Source organism: Stigmatopora nigra, chromosome 14 (genome assembly GCF_051989575.1).
Source record: "Stigmatopora nigra isolate UIUO_SnigA chromosome 14, RoL_Snig_1.1, whole genome shotgun sequence".
Lineage (NCBI taxonomy): Eukaryota > Metazoa > Chordata > Actinopteri > Syngnathiformes > Syngnathidae > Stigmatopora > Stigmatopora nigra.
This window is the reverse complement of record NC_135521.1, coordinates 4,738,773-4,762,851: the sequence shown is the minus strand read 5'-3', so window position 1 is coordinate 4,762,851 and position 24,079 is coordinate 4,738,773. Positions and strand designations below refer to the sequence as shown.

Here is a 24,079-nt window from a genome sequence, read left to right as displayed (position 1 = left end):
TCAAACAAAAGTGCGTGCATGGCCTTGTAAACAACTAATAGACCTGTCATGGGTGGAGGCAGAGGTTGCGACCATGGAACGGCTGGGATGTCTGATTCTCAGCCAGCATTACCACCATCTTTGGGTAAGGCTTTAAAGATCAGAACAAAAGGAGCAGTAAGACTTTATCAGAGGCAACACTATGAAACACATGATGGGATCAGAACCCAAAGGTCAGTCGCAGCTGTGAGCTGTCATGTTGTCCGCTCTGTTTACTCACTGCTGGTGCCATTGGACACATAACACATATCTTATCTTGAATATAAACTCAGAGGACAGTTCATTTTGTACAGCTACATAATGCATTTAGATGTATATGCTGCCTTTATATGGTGTCGAAAATTGCGAGCTAACGTCACTTCAAGTTGTATTTTCTACTGGACCATTGGAATTATTTTGGATACCTCGGACAACTGTTTAAGCTTTCAAAATGGCGGAAAACAAACAATTTGTTAACAGGGAGGGTGTTTTTTAATTTTTTAAAAATGTACTTCTTTGTTTTTTATGCCTGCATATTGTTCCCAATTATCAATTTTCATAATAAAACGGACAAGTTTACAAACTAATTAACTATGCCTCACCATTGTTTTTTAGTACTATTTAAACTGCCCCCAAAACTGTGTACATAGTTTAAAAAATAACTCCAAGCAACCTTAACAATGTAAACATAACAGTTGTATATACCAAAATATTTTACCCAACACAACAAACCAAAGCTATGACAACAAAAGGACATGAACAGGACATATTATCAATTATAACTTAGCACATAGTTTAATTAGAGCACGTGGAAGAAATATTAATTCAAAGATGAGTTAAAGCGGTGTTAATTGAAGTGAATTTCTCGTATGGTGATTCTTGGGGGATGTCTTTCGCATCTATTGGTAACCTTCCCCACTGTACCATTACTTGTTTTCTACAGGGCTTGGTTTATCAGGAAAAAAATCCCTAATCCCTCACAAAACAATAATAATGTAATCCGTATTCCCAGATGGAAATATTTAAGACTTTTTTAGGGGGTCACAGCAGAGGTTCTATTGGATAAAGAGAGCCTTGGGGACTGATTTGAAGGCACAGCAATTAAAATAAGACACGGTGGCCAATTTTTCCCACCATGCTAATCTTCTCTGATACAGATGTAGCAGCATTGTTTTCCATTGTTGCGGATCTAATCAGTGTGTGTATTGGTAAATGAGTCTCCCAGAGCAATTCTTAAAAGAAAAAAAGGGAAAAAATGATATATTATTATTAAATACTGTTGGTGAAAAACACATTTTTAACCAGTAAAATGTCTAGTACAAGTTAGTAATGCAAGAGGGGTTGCAACAGATGCTATTCACGAGAGTGTAAATTCAGCATAAATGAAAGAATATAAAAGGTCTTCTTCTGAAAAGCCTGCCATATCATCCTCAAACAATATTGAAAACAACATACACACACACACACACACACTGAAAAATGGCTTAACATTGGAAACCATTCATGTTCGTAATTAATAGTGAATAATCCACTTGCAGCATCTTCAAGACTGTCATCTTGCTGTCAGCGGGCAGGCATGTTTATTGTTATGTTAATGACAAAAAAAATGGAGTAAAAGAAAGGAAAAAAATGCACATATTATGGATATGAAGCATTTGTGCATTCTTTCATCTGAAAATGTCAATGTTTCCTTTCTAGTACTTTGATGTCGTCTTCTCATGAAAGCAGGCATCTGTAGTTTCTCGCTACATGAGGCAGTTAAAAAAACCCGGTGCTCCCTGGGTGTCACCTCTTACTTGTCGCAAAAGTACATTGGCACACTTTTCTGAGCCGAGCACTGAAGGAGGAATTTTGGCAAATGATCCTCCCTTTTATCCTGCTTCCCTCTCCCTACCTTGGACTCGGACTTTCTCCCTAACCCTTTCTCCCTCCTCTCATTACCTCGCCTTCCTCTTGGAGCCCAGTGGACTTGCATACTCCTCTCCCTACCCGCCTAGGGTACAATTTATCTTTTCCTCCTTCTTTTGCACTTGCTCCATCTGTCAGTTACCGCCATTCTCCATGCTCTCGCTCAACCAATCATTTACATTATTTTTTTTTTTCCATCCCCGGCCATTTCAGCCGTCCTCGCTCTTCACCTGCCACTCGGTTCTGCCCGTTGTGTGGCACATGGCACTTCTCTATCTGGGTTGCGACTTAATTGTCTCCTGCCTTCACTTCACGAACCAGAGTGACAAAAACCCGGTGGAAAGGGGCCCGGGGGTCCCAAGCTGTTTCACACACACACACTGGGACGTCGTACTTAACCCAGAGGGGACCGCTTCACCCTTGAAGTGGAGGGTCGCTGTGGAAGGTTTACCGCACGAGTCAGGCGAGCTTCTTGGTGGGGGGGCTTCGCAATGGTGCACTGGAGTGCTCATTACGGCACTGTGGGCGCTATCCTGCGGGGAATCATCACCGCGGCTATGGAGCTCATTACACGGGGCGGCTATGGCGTCAGAGACGCGCCGTAAGAAAAAGGAGGGCCGGCCAAATTACCGTTAATCAGAGGCACCTGTAGACTGCCGCAGCCTCCCTCGCCATTACCTTCAGCGAAGCCCCCCACCTTCGGCAAAGCACACGTTACTCCTTGCTGCTATAATTATTGCAATTGCCTCACTTGACTTTCATTCCAACATGTAGCGTTGCGCAGCTTGCCTTCTAATGAGACACCCAAAGCTATGATATGGAGGTGTTATTTATTTATCTAATTATTCATTCTGCACAGCACGTGTAATGTCAATTATTTAGATTTGCACGTTAGCAGGGCATGCTTTGCAGAGTTCTCCACAACTGCGCTTATCAACATTCATCTCTCATTGCGGTCCTCATCGCGGCGGCTAGAGAGTTAATTAGGTTGGAGTGTGATGTACACAAAATTAACGGGACGTACTTCCAATCAAACTGTGTTTTAATACGCGATGATAGAATTCAAATAGTGTTCCTCCTATATGAACAGGACTTTATTTCATCTCAGCAACAAGTATACGTGGCTCTTTAGATCTGGATCTCCTTTGACTCCATTCGAGATCTTAAATGTGGAAACGGCTAACTTGCCTGAGATGAGTTGCTTGTGCATTCACACATTTTTATTGGACGCATATCAGTCAATAATTTTCCTGTATTTTATACTTTTTTATCATTTCGAATTGTAAACGCTACATAAAGACTTTTGTAAGGGATGTTTTGAAGTACACTTTATTAAAAAACAAACTCGTTCTACCCATTTTGGCTCAAATCCGGATCATCTGAGACACTAGTAGCATCCGAAAACGTCATCGTCTACTTTGGAGAAAATTTTAGACTTTAATGCGTCCTATGCGATTAAATAGATACATTTTTTTATTGCTTATTAAGAGGATTGCAATCATTAATAAAGTGGATCAATTAGGCCTAGATTGACAGTTATGTAGATGCTTCAGATGTACGTTACAATAATATGCTTCAGTCTAGCCCCCATTGTTCTTAGACTCAAATATGTTTGGAAATAGTACTCATTGAACTCGTCAACCATATCAATGGCAGTTTCCGGAAAATAAATCTGCAATACAGACACAGACTGTCGTATCAGATGCAAACACATGCCCCAGATCCATTGATTCATTTAACTAGTAATTAAAATGCAATGAACTTGTTTAACGTTTGCATACATTGTTTTCTGGTCAGTCTTGGAAAAAAAATGAGGGTACTGGGTTAAAATGGTGTCATGTGTGATGAAATATGAACACAGCCAAGGGCTTGTAAGCGAATCACACAAACACTCTCTAGAAAGAAACAACAGCATACAATTCATAAAAAATATAAAGACTTTTGTCACCGAACATGAAACGTGGCCTCATTATTTCAGCTTGATGAGCTGCCACACCTGACAGAAACATGACACGTGGCAAAAACAAAAGAATTGTTTTCATAGCCTGATCAACTCATTCCCGTGTGCCCAGTGAGAAGTCTTACAACAGCGTGCACCAGGGAGGAGGCACAACCAAAATGAGATAAAGGAAACCAGTTCAAAGATGTCCTCACGTTTCCGAGTAGCAAAATATTTGAGGAAATATCCAGATTTATACATGTTTTATCTCCAGCCTCGTTTGACAAAGAGAAAGTCTCGCACATTTTTTTGTATCGCCTTCTGTGCAAACTCAAAAGGGAAAGAAACAAGAAACGGGCAGGAAATTGAAATTTGTCACGGTCACAAGACAAGTTCCTGTGAGTTTTTGGAGAAAAAAAAAACATTTGTACTTCTTCCGTGCGTTTGTAGTTAAACAAATCGGAAGACGACAAAGAAGCAAAGGGTTTATGACAGAGTTAGTGCAACTACATTGTCATAGATTTCCGCCTCTTACAAGATGATGGATTACAATCATCAGTACGGGGGCCTCTAATCTAATCTGGAACAGCGCTCATCAAAACTGCTCTCCTAGGAGGTGCGTTGATCTGGGATCACTAAAGATGTCCTTGTTTTTTCTCCATTTTTAGAATGATCTAAAGCTAAAATTGATGTTAGATCAGCAATGTCACTTTGAAAATAATAGTGCTGATCTATTTTTTGCTGTGATGTTGGAAAAAGAAATCTCCGCTAGCTAGGAGGATGACTTTACACCTGTAAAAACACAAATATATTGATGGAGAAAATAGAAAACACGAACAACTGCACCAATCTAATACACACCAAGCATTATATAGTTTCAATGGAGCTACATAGTCTTATCCTAACTAGTCGCTGTATATATTCATTCATTCATTCACGTCGTGCACGAGGGTGGCAAAAGTGCCGGAGCCTATCCCATCTTACTTTGGCCAGCAGCACGTAACATAAATTGCCATTTGATTGGCTATCCGCACACCATTCCCTTCCAATTTGGAACATTTGAAAACATAAACAAATGAACTAGTGCCAAAACTAAACTTGGAGCTTTCCTAAGAAAGTGCTTCAAACAAATTTAACACTGCCTTTTTTTTGAAGACCAATACCTCTATATTTTTTTTTTGCGGGCTTTAATAAAGTGGTAATATAACGAATGCAATCATTTTGGACTTTCAACAGTAGTCCACTATCAGGCAATTTTTGGCCTGCCTGCCTCCTAGCCTGCATGTAATGACACACTTGAGCTGCTAAGGCTGTCGTTTTGCATAGACAGAGTCCAAAAATGAACTCACTCCAAACACTAAGGCAATGCGAACTGTGTAGTGCAATGTGCATTTTCTTTTCACTGCACCGCCAGTGCATTTGTTTTCATTAGTTGGGATTGGTCAGCAGTCTGGACCTTCACTTTCAGTAATGGAGCATACAATTGCTGGCCTATTATAGACTCCCAGTGAAATAAATGATATATTGATCTTAAATATTCCACAGTCTTGACTCTCCGCGAACAGCAACTACAACTGAAAGTGTTTTTACACATCTTCTTTAGGGAATACCGATGTACTGTACTACTATTTCAGTGTGCGTCTCATCGGGGCGAGTGCTAGAATCCTGCATTTGATATACTGAACGTTAAATAATGTAGTGTGCAATAGTCACACTTTTAAAGAACAGTGTGAATTCTCAAACAATATTCTGGTTATTTGTGTCATGTTTTTGGGAGATTGCATAGGACTCAATGGCTTCCTTGAGGTTATTTTTGTTCAGTTTTTCCCCTTTAAAGAGAGCTTCATTAAGCCTTTTGGTTATTCTCAGAGGCTTTGTGATGAAAACAGATTGTCATCCAGCAATGTATTTAAATAATGACGACTGGAATAAATAGAAAAAGACTCATCTTGGCTGCTAATATATAAAATATGGTTGTGAGAAGTCAGCACCAGATCTTAGGAAAGGGGTGGGCTCAGAGACTCAGAGAGTGTCGAACAGAAAGGGGGAGGAGGAGGGTGTCTTTTTATTTATTTATTTATTATTTTAATTTGGGTCATCTCCCCGTCTGCGTGAAGCGGCGTGATGGAGCCTTCTCTGCAGATAATCTGAAAACACATATGTTGTACTGGGTACCCACCTGAATTAATTGCCCTAATTATTCCTAATACACAAAGGAAGAGGGGTAGGGAAGCATTTTGTTAAATATAAACGCTATGTTATTCTAAGAAAGACCACCACACAGTCTTGAAGGATTGAGACTGCCTGTCAAAATGACAGGTCACGCCTTAATTGCTTCAAAAAGGCAGAAACACGCACATGTTTCGTGCTGAGGAGTTGAGTAGGATTTGGCCAATGACTGCTTGGGGGGGGGGGGGTTAATGCGACTGCAGGCATGCACGCATGCATTTACGTAGCAAAGCTGACAGCAATTGCGTTAAAATGATAAACTATGCCAAAAATTAGCCATATTTAACGTGTTAGAACATATAAATAAAATAAAATACTATTTTGGGAATGAATTGACGTGTCTTTTCAAAATGCATTTTAACGTATATCGAAGCAAAATGTATGTCATGTAAATCCTCTTAGAATTTTATTCATCTAGCTTTAGATGTAAATTAATGTCGTTTCACCACTCAAGCTAAATTCCCGATATAAATTTCTTGACTAATCACACTTCATGTGTAGCTGGATATGTTAAAGAAAATTTCAACTCCATTTATTCAAGTACTGATCAATGGCATGCCATCTCGGCACAGCTCTCATGCATTATGTATTTTAATGGCACTCATTTGCTGCATGTCTGAACAGCTAAAGGTTAACAGTCCCAATAGTTGCGATTTATTTCAACTTCAAGTAGCTGTTTACCCCCAAATGTTGTGCACTTTCCCAAAAGGCAAGGAAAAATAGGTTGTTTTTGGCTTAGGAATTGTGAGGAAATGGTACGTGCTCATAAGGGGGTGGAAGATAATGTGTAGGAGGCTAAAAGTAAAATGAAGGAAGAGAGTGACTGCAAATAGGCATCACATTTTGGAGGATGGAGAGATACTGCAGTCTTCATGAATATGCTCCTTTTACTGGTGTTAAGACATCGAAAATGAAAGGCATCTCTGCGGAGAGATCTTAAGCTTCTCCTCTCTTCTCTCTGCAGTTTAATATGAAAAACAAGTAGCCGTCTCTGAGGACCATCATCACTTGCTGCTGCCATTCCCTACTCAATATAGGAGGCATGTTATTCCCCGGATGAGAGTCCCATCGAACTAGGTGAGGACTGCGAGGGGGGGGGGGGGGAAGACCCTCCAGTCCAGACTAAATCTCCAAGTGGAAACAAAGAGGGCTGGAGAAATATCCTGTGAGAGTCACTTCACACTTCTTGCTTTATTGTCTTCTCAGTCATCAGGAAGCGCCCCTGGCATTTGGGAAATGGCATCGGACCATGGAGGAGATATATCTTTTCTATGAGAGGTGCACATTGTAAAGTGCCATTTTGTGGCTGTGTAACATAGCACTGGGATAGATTGCTGGAATGGTCATGTTGTAATCTATGTTTATGAAAGAACTACCAAATGATGACAATATATACATATGTATTTTTTTCGTTTGTGAATGGAAAAATTCCAAAACCTGCCATTCTTCAGTATGCATCACTCTGACATTTTACACTGTATTACCAATTTCGTCATACGCAGCTGGGTATGATGACAATTAGGATTTGGCAATTTAATGATGATGACAAAGCCTATGTCTGATTTTATTTTATTTTTTTAATTTAATTTTGATTTATTTATTTATTTATTTTATTTCTTTTTTTAATTATTTTTTTTATTTTATAGCTGTAAATGTATTGGCATTATATACATATTTTTTAACATGGGAAAAAAACATTGCACTTAATAACAAAAAAATATTTTAAACAGAATGGGCAATAAAAAAAATAGCATTCCAGGTACTCTAACCACCACAGGGGCAAAAGACAACAAAAAAATGTATTCAAATTAGCACTGTGCATCATAACAAGGCTTGCTTTTATTTGGGCATTACTTCGTTAATTATAGTTTTATTAAATCTGTATTCATGGAGAAATCTGCCATTGCTTAAGGAAGGGGGATATTCGAACTGGTGAGTGCAGGCTTAACGTTGTCAGAAAAATCACTTAGTCGACAAAGATTTCACTCGGACGCATGACATATAACCTGGAAAGGAGCACTTGCTTTCAACACACCCTGAACTGGGGGCAGCCATTTTAAACTGGCGCCATCAGTCCTTCGGGTAATGCAATTAGTTGCCACTAATATCTAGGGATGCTCTTTAAACTGTAAATGCACTTTTGCTGAATACCATTCTCTGTAATAACCTGTGACAGCACTCAAGAGGCCACGGTAAAGGAAAAGAAAAAATAATAAAAGCCTTTGTCAATGATTGGTTCAAGAAGGTCCAGAATTTCACCACCGATAATTCCATAAAGTCAAAACAGATGTCAACATTTAGGAATGAGATTTCCCACTTTGGTTTAAAATGGAAAGACGGATTTTGACTCTACTACTGTTTGACTGGTTCCACCAATTTTATAACCAGAGTACAAACAGTACCAGTTGGTGTAATTAAGACTGTTCCATTGAAATCTGGAGACAGGCATCTTCAAACGTCTTTTCCAGTTTCAGCGTATTTTATTCCTACTTGATTAAAAGGAAACATGTAAGGGCTAATGCTCTTTCAGGTTGCATTCATATTTCTGCCTTTTATATTTGTCACGCAAACTACCTACCGGAATCGTCTCACTAGCTCAAGGGGAAGCGGTAATAGCCTTGCTATCATGTCACAGTTATAGATGCCCACCACAGATGAAGCCACTTTAAAAAGCCACCTTGCAGAACTAGTGGGCATGTACACTCACACACCCACACACAAAATACCCACACAGGCTATATATATATGAACGCTTATAGTGGTTCACAAAGTGCAGGAATAAAGCGCTCAAGGGCAACACAGAAAAGCAGTACGTTGTTAGAAGTTCATGGAGTCGCCTTAATCTGAGGCCAAATCTCTTCACTTGATGGATTAGATGGAATATCAAAGAACACAATACAAAATACAGTAACTAAGCAGGACTGATATGGAGCTACGATAGTGACAATATATTCGTAAAGACAGCCGATAGAAACACATACACACACACACACATTTTCAGGAGATGAGGGAGCTCGCTCACTCTCCCCTCAAGGCAACATCAGGGTAAATCTTCGAAGGGATTATCCCGGCAACACAATGTTCTCTGTTATGCACAATGTACGCCTGTTTTAGCACAATTGATCATTTCGTTATTTATATTGTTGGTGGATAAAAGTCTGACAATGGATTTGCTTTCCATTCTCTTCTGGGATGGGGAAGTACTGTACAGTAGTTTGACATGCTAGTTTGCAGTAAAAGTATCCAATATCCTGAGATGGCAATGCAAAATAATTTGGGGACATTTTTTTTATTTCTTAACCGTTTTCAAAGACGTCATCTATGAGTAAAGACATATCCGCTATGTCTTGGGTGAAAAAATGGCCCTGAGCCAGCAGGAGAAAGACATAATGGTGCATTTTGGGATGCTTTGCTTTTCAAACTTTAGTTTGCCTGCCAGCGCAAATGAATACCCAATCATTTTTAAGTGAGCTACACATGGGATCTCTATGGGAACCTGCCTGCTTTTCATTTAGAGTAAGCCAATACCTTCACGTCTTAGATATATATATTTATATCTTAATCTAAAAAGCCATGGTTTGATTGGCAGCTCACTATTCAATCGAATGAAATGTAGTTAACTATTTGGTCTAAAATGTGGAGACAGTTTTAGAGCAAAACAATTAGCTTATTGTTTTACTGGTGGCATGGTGTCTTTGCTGCTTTATTTTTTAGTTTTTTTTCTGCCTGCTGCTTCTCTTTGATTTTAGTGTTGCCTTATTTTAGACATCTATTAGTGTCTTTATTTTCATCTTAGCAGCACATGGCTTTGCTTTAACTCGGTTTGCCCCTTAAAATTCATGAAAATGACTTCAACGCTTGACATTCCCAGAAGAAAAAGGATAGTTACTACAAAAAAAAAACAACTTTGGTAACACAATCCAGCAGATAAAAGAAAACAATGATCATGCTTCAGAGAAATGTGTCGTGAAGCTCTACACACTTTGTAAAGAAAGTAGTCAAGCACTTTCCGTTTTAAAATTATTTCGGTCCACAACACACAGATGAAAAGCCACAGAGCATCTTCCAAGTATTTTGCCTGAAACTTGTTTTACAGAATAATCTTCTCCCTTTTGAGTACATTGAATTGAAAACTAAAATTATAAGACTATGTAATATGAATTTAAAATCTGAAGCAAACTGCGCATACATTAAGAAAGTAGAAGTATATTAGTTCTAAGTGGCACGGTGGAAAGTGGATGTTTTAGTGTATGTACACTACACTTTAAATTTTATCCCATCACTTTAGTTAGATTCCTATTTTTTTCAATATACAAATCCCATTTAAATCAATAGCCTGATCAAAATTAATGTTTAATTTTGATATAGTATTAAAAATAGGGCGTTTTTTTAGTATGGTCCAAAGACAAACAAAAATGTGCCTGTTAAATAAATGTAATGAAGTAAAAGCCTGTCCACTCAACTAACTAAGCAGAGCACTGTATAGCATAAATCAACATAAAATCCACACATGGTCTCCGATTGGCACATAATCAAGCACATTTTGGGAGAAATTGTACATAACATCATTGGCACATGAAGGGTAGACGACCAAAATCTTCCCATTTTAATGGAGTCATTCAAACAACCTCTGAAGTGTTATCTACACAAGGCAAATTGCAGTAGCATTACGCTATCCCCCCCGCCGCTGCTCTTTTCTGAAGATGCCAGGAAATATCTCCAAAATCCTATCACCCCGCATCAGCAAATCCACATTTCCAAGGTTGAATTTAGAAAACCGGATTATAATCGCCTTCCAATAATTTAAAATTCTTACAAGCAGATCTACCGATGGTAAAATTGTCCTCAATAAAAAAGGTATAACGGAACATTGGATGGCTTAAACATTTTGCAATTGGGATTCTGTCTTTTAGTGTGGCCTTTAAAAGAGTTTTCTCTTAATTTCTACCACGGAGCCCTTTGTCCTTCACTGACCTGAATCCTTAGCAGTGAAGCCATTAGAAGTAGCAAATGACAAATAACCAAGGATCATGCTCAGTATTTCTTTGCCACATTTATCACAGAAATAGAAGAGTTTCTCACTAGGAGATAGTGTTGTTTGACCTACATTATACACATTGTAACCATCAGATACCTATACATTACACACGTGAGTCAAACCCAACATAATAGCACCCATCATTCATTAGGCTGACTGACCTTTTGTGTGTCTTGTGAGTTCTTACTATAGCGATTAAATGCCCCCACAAGTTCACTAAATAGACTGTTTTCATGCTGGTGTCTAAAAAAAAATGAAGTTTCCAAAAGGTTCTGTCATTAATAAAAGTGAGCAACATAGTGAAGAAGTTGCATTTTATCTGAGTGTCATGATTGCAGTAAAGAGCCATGTACTGACTGATTGATCCCCAGCAGAATAGGCAAAACACAAAACACACTAAAGATCCACTCGGTGCACGCCACACTCCAGAGAACAGCCTGTGCTCATGTTCTCCCAGGCATCAGCTTGTACTCATCTAACCGATGAAACATCAACCTTATGAGTTATAAATAATATATGAAAATGCAAAATGACTTCAAATCAATCCCAGATTCCGTGTTGCATCGGATCCCTCACTTCCCTTGAAGTTTTATTTTTTCTTTTTCTATTCATTATATGTAGTGCATGGCTAAAACATGAAAACTCCACACAGGCGGATTTATCTGGATTTGAACGCAGGACCCCAGAACTGTAAGGCTGACGTGTTAAATAAACACTCAAACCACACCCCCACCCTAAATAATAAATATGTAAAATATTACTTGAAATATCCTTACCAGTTTGAAGTGATATGCAAGGTATTCCACAAGAGGCCGTGGGGGGTGCATGGTTTTGTTACAAGCTCAAAAGAGGAAACATTTCCAAAATGTTTGCAAGTGCAATCAGTGGATTGCAGTCAGGTGCTTCTTGTTTCAACCCAACCCCCACTGGTTCAACTTTCTGTGCTGGATCAGTTGGAACAAAAGTATCCACAAACAGCAGCCCCAACTTAATGCCATATATGCATACACAAGTAACCAATATCATCAGCTATTGCACTGGTGTCAATCTGGCAACCCGGTGGCAAAATCAGGCACACCGCATTATTTTTTTTTTGCCAGTGGCTGATTGTCCTTCATTATCTGACTTGAAATGCACTAACAGTCAGTGTGGATGGGGCAAGGTATTCCACAAAGGGCCGTGGGGGGCTGGCTTTTTTGTCCAAGCTCTAAAAAGGAAACCTTTCCACAAATATTGAATGTTGCAAGTGCAATCAGTGGATTACAGACAGGTGCCTCTTGTTTCAGCCCAACCCCCACTGGTTAAACTTTCTGTGCTAGGATAGTTGGAAGGAAAACCTCCACCCACAGCAGCCCCAACTTAATAGCATATACAGGGAACCAATATCAACAGCTATTTTGGAGGTGTCAAACTGGCAGCCTGGGGGCAAAATCTGGCCCACCATATCATTTTGTGCGGCCCGAGAAAGAAAATCATGAGTGGTGTGCTGTTTTAGAATCAATTTCAAATGAAGATTATAGATGTAGACAATATTTCCTGATTTTCCCTTGTTTAAAATTGCAATTTTTAATCTTTTTTTTTTCTTTTTGTGTTTATAGTTCAACAAGTATTTTATATAATCTAAAAATGAATATACAAAAAATGTTTCCACTTTAATAGTGAACATTATTTAAAATAATGTTTCTTTTTGAAATGAAAAACAAATAAAGGAATGTGGGAGTAAGCCGGAGTACGTGGAAAAAACCCACACAGGCCCAGGGAGAATATGCAAAGTCCACACAGGTGGACCGACCTGGATTTGAACCTAGGACCCAGGGTTGTGAGGCCGATATGCTAACCACTCAAGCCGCTGGGCTGCCACCATAAACAATAAAACTTGACATATCCTTATCAGTTTGACTTGAATGCACTAACATAGTGTGGGTGGGGCAAGATATTGGACAAAGGGCTGTGGTGGGTGCAGGCTTTTGTCCAAGCTCTAAAAAGGAAACCTTTCTACAAATATTGAAGGTTGCAAGTGCAATCAGTGGATTGCATTCAGGTGCCTCCTTTTCAGCCCAACCCCCGCTGGTTAAACTTTCTGTGCTGGAATAGTTGGAAGAAAAACCTCCCCCCCACAGCGGCCCCAACTTACTACCATATATAGGGAACCGATACCATCAGCTATAGTAATACATTTTTTTGCCTAAAAACAGTGCAGCAACACATGTAGACAGATAATATTACAAAAGTTAATCATTAAGTTGAACCAAAAACATATTAAAGGTTCAACATGATTTTTTTTATTTATTTTTTATGCAAGTAGCTGATATTCCTTCATTTTCTGGCCCGGGGGAAACATGCAAACTCCACATAAGTGGACAAACCTGGATTTAACTGTGAGAAAAAAATAATAATAATAATAGATAAATTAAATTTAAAACACTTGCCACATTTATCTGACACTGTTGGGCAGTATTACTGTAAAGTTCTTCTGATACTTGCCATTGAATTATTTGTAACCTCCGTGGAATGCTTGTTGTGCAGTCCACACTCGTATTGAGTGCGTAGCAATATTGGAGCGTGTTACCGTGCATTGATTTCACTCTGTCACATTGTCTGTCGTCTAGTGTAAAGAAACTGGTGGCAACATACGCTTTAGTATTTGCTTTTTCTGCTTTTGATGACAACAGCACTTAGAATGTGCTTAATCGGGATCATTTTCTTTCTAAGGTGGAATTTGAGGAGAGAACAAGTTTTCTCCAAAGTTAATAAGAATCTAAAAAAAAAACATTCTTTGCTCATCAATGCATTTCATCATCCTGACACCAAAGCATGTTATCAATGACCAACGTTTGCATTGAGGAAAGAACCCACAAAAGAGTCCCAAAGGATTCACAGACATCGGTCAATGTGATTCACTGAAGAGGGATGGTGGGGGGGGTCAAACAAATGTAGTGTGTCTGGGTGACCTTAATCACATCCAGGTTCATACAGGCTCGGATTTCACTTGTGTGCCTTATTTCAGGTCAGTGCCTCAAAGTCAAAGTAGGGCAGAGTCATTATCTGAGGGAGCACAACACAATCATCCAGACAATACAATAAGGTCGCCACAATTCACTGAAGTGCTGCCCATTACCTCTGGGCTTCAACACATGTGAATCCCATCAGAAGCCCAGCCTGTCTGGGTGTGAATTGCATGAAAATCATATGCACGGAATTTATAAGAAATACTCAACCACATTTCCAGACACTTGGCTATCTTTCTTATAACCTTTGCGCAAAGCAAAGGTGAGCCTGGATGTTGTGGAAAAACTATTTTTATTGAAACATTTTTAAAAGGACAATTTTTGCACTGCTTATTACTGTATAAGACGACTGAAGACATTTGACGTTGTATACAGTTTTTTTCCTTGAGAAATTGGCATTCACTTTTCTAGTTCTTTCCTTGACTGTCGACATACTGAAGGTACTTTGTCCAATATCATGGAGCATTGGTATTTTGCTCAAGGGCACTTGCACATCATCACTAGGATCAGTTTGATAAATTAATAGATTTACATTATATGACTAATGACATCAAAATTTCTCAATAATTTCTATGAGCAATGTTTAAGTTCCCTCAACAGATTTCTAATATTAATAATATCAATGAGAAAAAAACCTTTTGTGCCAATATTGAAAGGCATATATTTTTTTGCCAGTGTGTCCCTCAACCCATCTTTTTTTTTTAATCCCACAGAGGGTTTTCCACTTTTTATTTTTATGCTGTTAACTACTAAGGGCTGGTGGTCTGCATAGAATTATTCTAAACAGCTACTCCAACCCATAAAAATGAGGATATTTTAAGTGCTTAGTTCTAAAATGCATCTCACAGCCCAATAGTAAGGACATCTAACATTGTCAAGATCACGCAAGTGGCAATGCAACACAGACCTGTGTAACAAAATATGCCAAAATGACACACACTTATCTGTGTGGCTGATCTCGGGAATGAACCGCTGCTCTTATTGAAGACTGCATGCCCATAAATTCTTAATGACCATCGACGGCTATCGCACGCATTATTTAAGAAGATTTGAACATTTCGATGTGTCCGTCCGTCAGCCTCTCCTTTCCGTGACTAGCCAGCAAGAAGTAAAAACAGACTATTATATCACTGAACGCACCACTGAAGGTGAATCTGGATTTTAAATAGAGAAAAGTGATCCCTTCCAAAGCATTTTATACCTTTAAATGGGAGCCCTAACATCATCTCCCATAAAGGTCCATTAAAGAGTACAGTCAGGCACGACATTTTTTTGTGGTTTACTGACGAGTTTCTGCTAATGGCTTTATGGATGATTCCTTACGGATATTTTCCTTGAATTGGAATTGCATTTAACTCCTGCAAGCAACCAAAAAAAAAAGCAATTCTTTGAAACGACTGCATTAATCACAGTGGTTTGAGGTGTAACTGGAGCTACAGTCAAGGCTCCCATACAAATGCTTCAAGTGCATTCAGGTGTTCACATTTTGCCTAAAATGCACCCCCTCCCACCCCCTAGCCCACCCGGCCCCCATCCTCCCTTTACTTTGAGCCTCTTTGCTTTCCCCCTGATTGAAGCCAGCACACAAAGAGAAATCAGCAGGTTATTGTGCTCGTGTGGATTAACGCGGCACACATTTGGGGCTTCGTTTAGTGTGGTTGTGTGTGGTTGTGTGTGGGTTTTGTGTGGATGTGTTGAAGGTGCCACAAATTGACTCTGACAGCTAGGAGCAAGATTGTGAGAGTGCAAATAAGAGTAAAATGTATCTCTCCCAACACTCTAACCCACGGATGCCGAGCAAAAGCTCTAATTAGGTAATGAGCTACTCTCATTACATTGTTGCAAGCGTGTGATTGGCTAAGACACAGCCATGCTTATAATCATATGAATATTGTTACGGATTGGTGGATTTCTAAAATGGCCAGTGTCGCAACAAAACTGAAACAACACGCCATCCCATATAAAGTGAATTTTCTCCCTCCAAAAACAAACAACAACAAAAAAAAACATCAGGATTTTTTTTTGAATTCAAAAAAGTACAATTTTAGCCACATTTAAATTTAAATCAGCTGTAGAAAGCTTCTGTGAATGTGACAATAAATAATTGTAACTGCATTTGACCAATCGGAGGTTTCAAACAACTCTTGGCCAAGATTAGCTGTCATGAGCTAAATGTCACATTTATAATATATGAAATAGTCCAAGTGAGCTCATATAAATAACAATATTAAATATTTCTTTCTTCATTCCTTCATTTTCTGAACTGATTTATCCTCATTAATGTCACAAGGGGTGCTGGAGCCTATCCTAGCTCACTCTGGGCCAGAGGCGGGGACACCCTGAGTGTCCAATCACCTTAATATGCAAGTTTTTGGGATGTGGGGGGAAACCGGAGTACCCAGAGGAAACCCACACAGCCCCGGGGACAAGATGCAAACTCCACACAGGTGGACCGATCTGGATTTGAACTCAGGGGCCCTGAGATGCGAGGCCGACACACTAATCACTCAGCTGCCGGGCCACCTACATGTTAAATATTGAGTTACTAATAAATCTCAATTTCATTTTGAGGACAAAATTGTTGAGCCAAATATAGTAACTTTTTAAAAATCCCTTTTAGACTCATCAGTCCGTAAAGTGATGTACAAACTCCAGGTGTGTTAAGCATTTTAGAGCGTAATTGCTCGTGACAAAAAGTCAAAGCTAACAAGTTAATCGCTGACACAATACAGAACAAAAACAAATTGAGGAACATTGATTGAGCTCAGGGGGTGTTATGCATTCATCTTTAAGTGATGTTAGATTAAGTTTGAAACCCAACAAAAGATATCATTAATGCCAACTACATTAATCATAAAAAGGCAATGCACTAACCTTAACTGTGTGTTCACTTGTGCCAAAAACACAGTCAATGACGCCTATCTGGTCTTAAAATGTGCCCTGAATCAAAATTTACTTGAATGTAATCGTGTCTTAAATGAAACGGCGCCTTTGAAATTTACCGGAGGTGACACGTGTTTATGTTTGCATAAATTCGCACGAGAATATGTTCTGGCTTAGTAGTTATTTTATCCTAAAATGTTGTTTTGGACTAATTTGTTAGCCCAAATGCATAATTGCACTGGTAATTTCTGAAAATGTATTCAGAACGAGGGGAAATAACACAACAAATTTAACAAAGACGAGTTGAGTCGCCTCAATTCAACCCTTGCCGGTTATACTTAGAAAGACAAAGAATAAAAACAATTGTAGTAAGTACCTTCCTTTTGTGATATTGTGACAGCAAATTACAATTGATGTGTGGCAATTACACACTTAACCAATCAGTGAAAAGTGCCCGATGATTGGTATTATGCCATGAGGCTAAGCACTAATGTTCAAATCTTAACTTTGTTGTGATGCAAGGCTATTTTTAAAAGCACGTAATTAAAAATATAATTATAAAAAGTCTCCGTTATCAAAGGACTGATGCAAAAATACATATTTTCCTCAATACTGAACAAAGAGATGCAATTCCTGGTATCAATTACGGTTGAATTTGTGAATGTGATGTTATTTTCTTTTCTGTTGCTTAAAATGTGGCGGTGAGAACTCGTCATTGTAGAGATAACACATTCGGGCCGGGGAAATTGGAAAGCGGGCCCGTTTGAAACTCAGTGATTAATGTGCTGTCTGGATAATTTTACGAGTTTTTGCAATGGTTCTAATCAGGAATTAAGCGTCGGCATCTACTTTAAATCACCTTCTTTACGCATTGGTGGGAGGTTACTGTCGGGATAGAAAAAAGGCAATTGTCTGTGCTCTTCCGATTATCCCCTGCAAAAGCCTATAATCTGGCTGAAAGTACTTAAAGAGTCAAGCGGCAAAATAAACAACATTGATTATCATCCCACTGTTCTTTTGCCCTCCATGTCGGGAACATTACAGACCGGGAGCCAGGAAGGGGTTAAGGTCGAATCGGCGCCATCTGATTGGTTCAACGTTAAGACAAGATAAATTCCTCCCGAATCCTCTGTCCAAACCAGATTATCAACTATTCTAAGGAGGCAGGCATCTTATCATCTCCCAATCTCTTTAACAAAGGCAAATCAGGAATTCTGTTCAAGGATTACTAGGATTACCAGGAAAACACATATGGTCTCCTTTGAGCAATGCCTTAAATCGATGCTTTCCGGTCCTCTACCTCTAACTTCCAGGCAGGCCAATGTCTGTATTGCTAATGAAACAAGGAAAGTGTCGATATATTATATTAATTACTGTTACAATAAATTGTCATTTCAAAATGACGACAATAACTCCAATACTTTCTAATTGTTCTGCTACAATGTCAATCACATAGACAATTTAGCATAAGATATTTAACATGGCCTTTTTTTAACATTTACTCAGTCATTCTCTTTTTTTCCCCCAATTTTTCTCCCTTTTCCATTGCTTTGTTTTCTAAAGAAACCGCACAGACAGTTCCCACGAATGGCGTCTTATCAGATATTTCAATAACATTCTTAAACAACTTCAGTTTTTTACTGTTACAAAGCAATTGAATTGCAGTTCAGATGTACCATAGAAAAGTATCTGAGCTGTATACAAGTCTGACAACATCATAGAGTTGAACAATGACCCAGAGTGGGGTATTGCTAGCTTGGAAAATTGCATTTATTAGCCCCAACAGCATGATAGATTGCTGGTCAGGTTTCACACTGTAATGCTTCAAAGAGGACGAAATGAGGGACAAATTCAATGCAAGCTGCTTCTCTGGGGTCAAACGTACACAGAATGCAAATGCGCCATCTGTAGCGTGGTTGCGTCGAGAAGACAAACAACATTGCAAGGAAAGATAAGAATCATAAATTCAATTTTGCCTTCCTTTTATTTGATCATGTTTTGTTCTGTGTTAAAAGGGATTAGAGCTAAGGCAACATGAGCACAACTAATGTTCAACCGTGATTACTTGGGAAATGCAAGGGTGTTGGGATGATGAAAATGTCCACCATGTCACTTAATACTGTCTGTGAATCCCCATGCTTTAACATTTAGGATCAACGCACCAAAAATAAACCCCGGCAAAAAAATGTATAGTAGATAAAGAGTACTATTTTATAATAACAACTGCAAAGATAATCCTACATTCGGAAAAAAAAAGCTGAGACGCTTTCCTCTACATTTACTCATGTTGATACATCAACCCGCATTTGTGGTCCCTGGACACTAATTTCGATTCCACCTTAACACGGAACAAGGAATCGTACAAGCAATCCATGGTTTTGTGGATTTACACTCTGCAGTCACACCTCGTTTAATCAGTAGAATTGTTCTCCATGAAAACAATCTCCCAGCTGTATCGCTGCAGATATTCGAAGAAAGAAATGCGTTGCACGTTTCCGTACTGATTTGATTGTCGCACACCGAGAAGTAGTTCGACTAACACAGCTTTGGAAGAGGAGGTGGCTTGTAGTGGTGGTAGTGGGATTGATTGAATTATTCAGTTTGGGGGGGGATTGAGATTCAGTTGTATGAAGACACAATATTATTTCTACTTGCGTCACTGCGGAGTACATGCAAAAAAAAAGCAGAAAAATCGGAGAAAAACATATTGTTTACTAACCGGCAGCTATTTGGTTGTAGGTGGAAGCAGTCCGTTATTGTTGTCTCCTCCTTCTTCCCAAGGTGTTGCACTTGGTGGTGAAGCTTTAAATCTCATTGTACTTGTGTAACGACAATAAAAGCATTCAATTCAATTGTATGAGATTCTCAAATGGACTTTTAGATTTGAGTTTTTTTCATCTTAAAGTAGAATTCCACATATTTTAGGACTAGCCTTCAACACAAGATACTTGGTTTTGTCAAAAAAATACAGCTTATTGGACATATCAGAGCATTTTCTGCCAACTTTAGTCACCATATTGGTAACGACGGCAACAACTTGCCAATAAATAAGAAGTGATAATTCAGTATACTAAGTTTTAACAGTTTAAACAGGTATAACTTGGAATATTTTACTTTTGGAGGTGGAGACTGACTATGAATGCCAAAAGAGTATAAAAAAAATAAATAAAAGACATTTGCAAACAATCTCGGGCTGTGTCTACCGTTTCAATGGAAGATATATCACACATTTTGTCGTCAAATAATCCGCACGACTATTGTCAGCGTTGTGATATGAAATTTGATTTTAGTCCCAGGGATCCATAAATACGTGCCAATGTATTTAAAAAGGAAATCTCATTTAGTGAATAAAAGTAATAGAGACAACACTGGGAAAGCAATTTTATGGCCGGTAAAAGGGACGAAAGGGCCGGCTAAAATCACAACGACATAATTGCATGTAACAACTGCTCTTAGCTGTCAAAATCTGTGGATGTTAAAATGTCACAAAAGCACTTTCCCTTGCAATCAGTCTTCTGCTTGAGTCATTTATCTCATAGCTATTATTTTTATTTCCGGTTATCTCAGTCTTGACAATAACACAGACAGAAGTTTTTTTAATGCCACTTTGTTTTAGACGCTGTATCTAATCAGAGTCCTTTCAAAATGGCTTTGTCGCCTCGTTATACTGAAGAACAATGCGAGGATAAATGATAAACCTCAAAGAGCAACATCTCTCTTTCAATGTACTGAAGAAAAGTTCCATTCTAGGTTGGAGGCACTTAGTAGTTTTACGTGCAACTATTAATAGAAGGATGACATTTCTGCACCCTATACGACGAGCGTGTTTCAGTTGAGTGAAAGTGATTTTCTCAAACCACCAAGGACAATTTTCCCAGTGGGAACTGATTATCTCCCTGTATTTGAGAGTATGAAATAACTTTGATTAGCAATTAAACATTTCTCATTGTCTGTTCTTTGTTTTTCTTCCTTTCAAGTCTGTATTTTTGGATCAAATGGGCCAAACGCAGAGTTGGAGCAGCGGTTATTGTGCTGCTTCTTTTTCCACATAATTCCTCTTCTCAGATGTGTTTGTGCACGACTGTACACCATAACAGCGGGGTTATCATTATCAGATGATCATTATTGGATCTCATGGAGAAACCCAAAAGGAAATAATGTGTTGTTCCAAATAAAGCTTCAACTTGAGCACTTCAAAGGATATGCCTTCACGACATTTCCATAACTTTTCATCTGTAATCTGATCCTAATGAGCAATATTTCCGTGCTCTGGAGACGGAATAAGAAATAACATTTTCTTCCAAAGGAACGATCAAATTGGAGTGACCAAACATCTTTGGATCAGCTTCAAGTTCACAAGACAAGAGTGAGTGCTAACTAGAAAGAATTTGGGGAAATTGCACAGAATGTTTTGTGACAATGTGAATTAAGTCATTGCCACATCCAGCTCACAGTTCTAAGTTCAATTGCGTGCCTTGCCTTCCTATCTGGAGTCTGCCTGTTCTCTCACTGCTTGCTTGGATTTTCTCCAGCTACTTTGGATTCCTCCCACACCCTGAAAACTTGCATGATAGGCTATTTATGCGCACTAAAATGTCCCTAGGTATCCATGCATGAATGTTTGTTTGTCTTAGTTTGGCTGTGACTAAATCAGGGTGCCCATAGTTTGCTGTTATAGGCTCCAGCACCCCTGTGATCCTTGCAGGGAGACGGAAAAAGAAAAATGAATGAGTGAATGATAGAGAAAAATGTACAGCATGTAAAATTGAATAACGGCACTTCAAGTATAACTTTAATAGCGTAGTCCGACGTATTTTTTTATTGACGTTTTAAGACTTAGGACTCAGATGTAGTTTGTACAATATTTATGAGTTCAGCAATTGTTTTACGGGATTTTGATGTCTTTATTTTCTGATTACTACACAAAATCCATTGTGTTAATTTGTAGTTGAAGTCAACCCATGTCCAAATTGTCTTGTTTTTGCTTTAAAAATTGAATATTTACTTGAATTACTCAACATAACACTGTCCCAAACTACAAATTGTCAATTGGGGATTACTTGGAATTGTACTGTAAATCATAGTGTGTAGTATTCGATGAGTTACTGAGTGGGAAGCAGACAATTGTGAGCGGTTTACCACAATGAATAATCAGAGTCATCCAAATTTGCGGTACAATGCAAAAGACTTTAATCAATTTTCAAAGCGCACACATACATAAAACAGTTACATTTTTCTCCACACTGGCAAAGAAAAGGTCAAATACAAAGCTCATGTAAGGTGCATATTGTACTTCACGTTGAATACAGCTCTGTCACCCTCACAAGAATAAAAGACTTCCAAATTCATAGGTGTTTTTCTTATTATTTCCGCAACGATCAGGGCGAATCTAATCAGTACAGTGCTAGGATGCTATGGATACGTCATACGGTAGCTCCTACTCAGAAGTGAATACATTTGATACCATAATTACATGTGTAGTATATGCCCGCCGCCATAATAACAACCTGCCTCACGAGATCGCAACACAATTAAAAACTTCAAAATAGACATAGTCGCTTGAGTCATGGCACAAAATCAGAGAGGCTTCTGATATATACTAGATTTAATGAATACAATTTCTTGTCCAAGCCATTTGTACATTTTTAAAATTGACAGGCTATGCCTATTTTAATGGATCTAATTTTATTGACGTGTGTATGTACTGCCGAGGCATCTGTTGCCTCAATAAGTGACTCATCGATGTTGATCACGTCAACCGGTCAATTCAGGAATAATCGAGTCGAGACCAGTTGCGCCGTAGTAACGCCGTGAGAGAGATGACGTGTGTAGAAAGATGATAACGCCCCGAACAAGAGGTCGCCAGGGCCGCTGCTCAATGTTCTTGTCAACGCTAAAAAATATTCCTGCAAGTGTAAAGAAGTGCGAGTAGGCTCCTCCCACTTCTGAGCTTGACCTCCGAAATATGAAACGATGATTCCCTCATCTTTTTGACCATTTTAATATATCTCTTAGCGGGTTAAACCGTCCCTCAATTTGGAGATTTCAAAGTGACACGCAAAAAAAGGTCAGGCTTAGTGTTCTTCAAATCTGCCCTACATAAACAGTCTTTAAATATAACCCCGAGTTCCATGTGATTGTGGCTTATCTCAAAGTATTAAACATGTCCGACCACTCCGCCCAGTGTAATAACAGCGAGGCGATCAAAAGCGTAGCTGCTAGGGTAGGGGGGTAGGGTGGGGTGCACTTAAAAATTACTCTAGGTGGCAACAAGAAGGAGATGGTGAAAGGTGAAAAGCCAAAATGAGTTCACCGTGATGTGTGCACTAGCGGGAGCCTACGCACGACGAGTAGACCTTGCAGCATAAATACATATTAAGTCATTAATTCTGCATTCAAGCCTATGTGGAAATGAATGGCCCCAAAAAATTAAGACAATAAAATGCCATGAGGCAACTTTGCAAAATAAAGGCAAGGTAAATGTACTTCATATAAACACCGACTCTGTATAAGATACACATAGATACATATAAACATACTTTACAAGTCTATTGACACCTATTTTACAGCTGGAATTTGAAGTCATGGCATCGGAGTCAAACACAAGTCATACTTTTGACACATTTTACAGGAGTCAAGTTTCAAGCAGGAAAACATGAAGTGTCTCGTTTCTCCTTCCCCTTTTCCCCCCATTTTTCTTCCACCTCTTCACTATGTTTGTATGAAGAGGTGATCTTTGAGGCTACAACGGCAGTAAAGTACTTGTTCTCTGAAGCACTTTCTGCCTTCTGCCCTCCCTCTTTTTTCTCTCTTTTTCTCGGTCCCATCTCTTTCATTCTCTCGCTCTCTCTCTCTCTTTCTCTTTAGGTAGTGGGAGCTAGAGATTGATTTTAATCCTGTGGGAGCGAGCTGTACCTGTGCCACAGAGTGTGCCATAGTGTGGTGGTTTCAGTGCAGTCTCCTGAAATATAGAGAGACAGACAGATATAGGGAGATTGGAGTTACAATTTCATCCAGCTCTGAGCAGTCTCAATTGTAGCCTTATCAGTGGCAGGC

At 39.0% G+C, this 24,079-nt stretch overlaps 1 protein-coding gene across 2 annotated transcripts in view; it reads right to left on the bottom strand.

Moving 5' to 3' along the window:
• Nucleotides 1-24,079, bottom strand: part of pcdh11 (protocadherin 11) — a 108,789-nt gene that overhangs the window by 69,090 nt on the left and 15,620 nt on the right. Inside the window, exon 4 of one of the 2 annotated variants that reach the window (XM_077732606.1) lies at nt 22,190-23,984. The exons of the other annotated variant lie outside the window; for it this stretch is intronic. Within the exon in view, the coding sequence (XP_077588732.1) occupies nt 23,901-23,984 (84 nt within the window). The 3' untranslated portion in view covers nt 22,190-23,900. Of the gene's footprint in view, nt 1-22,189; nt 23,985-24,079 lie in introns of those variants that run through there. 2 annotated transcript variants of the gene reach the window in all.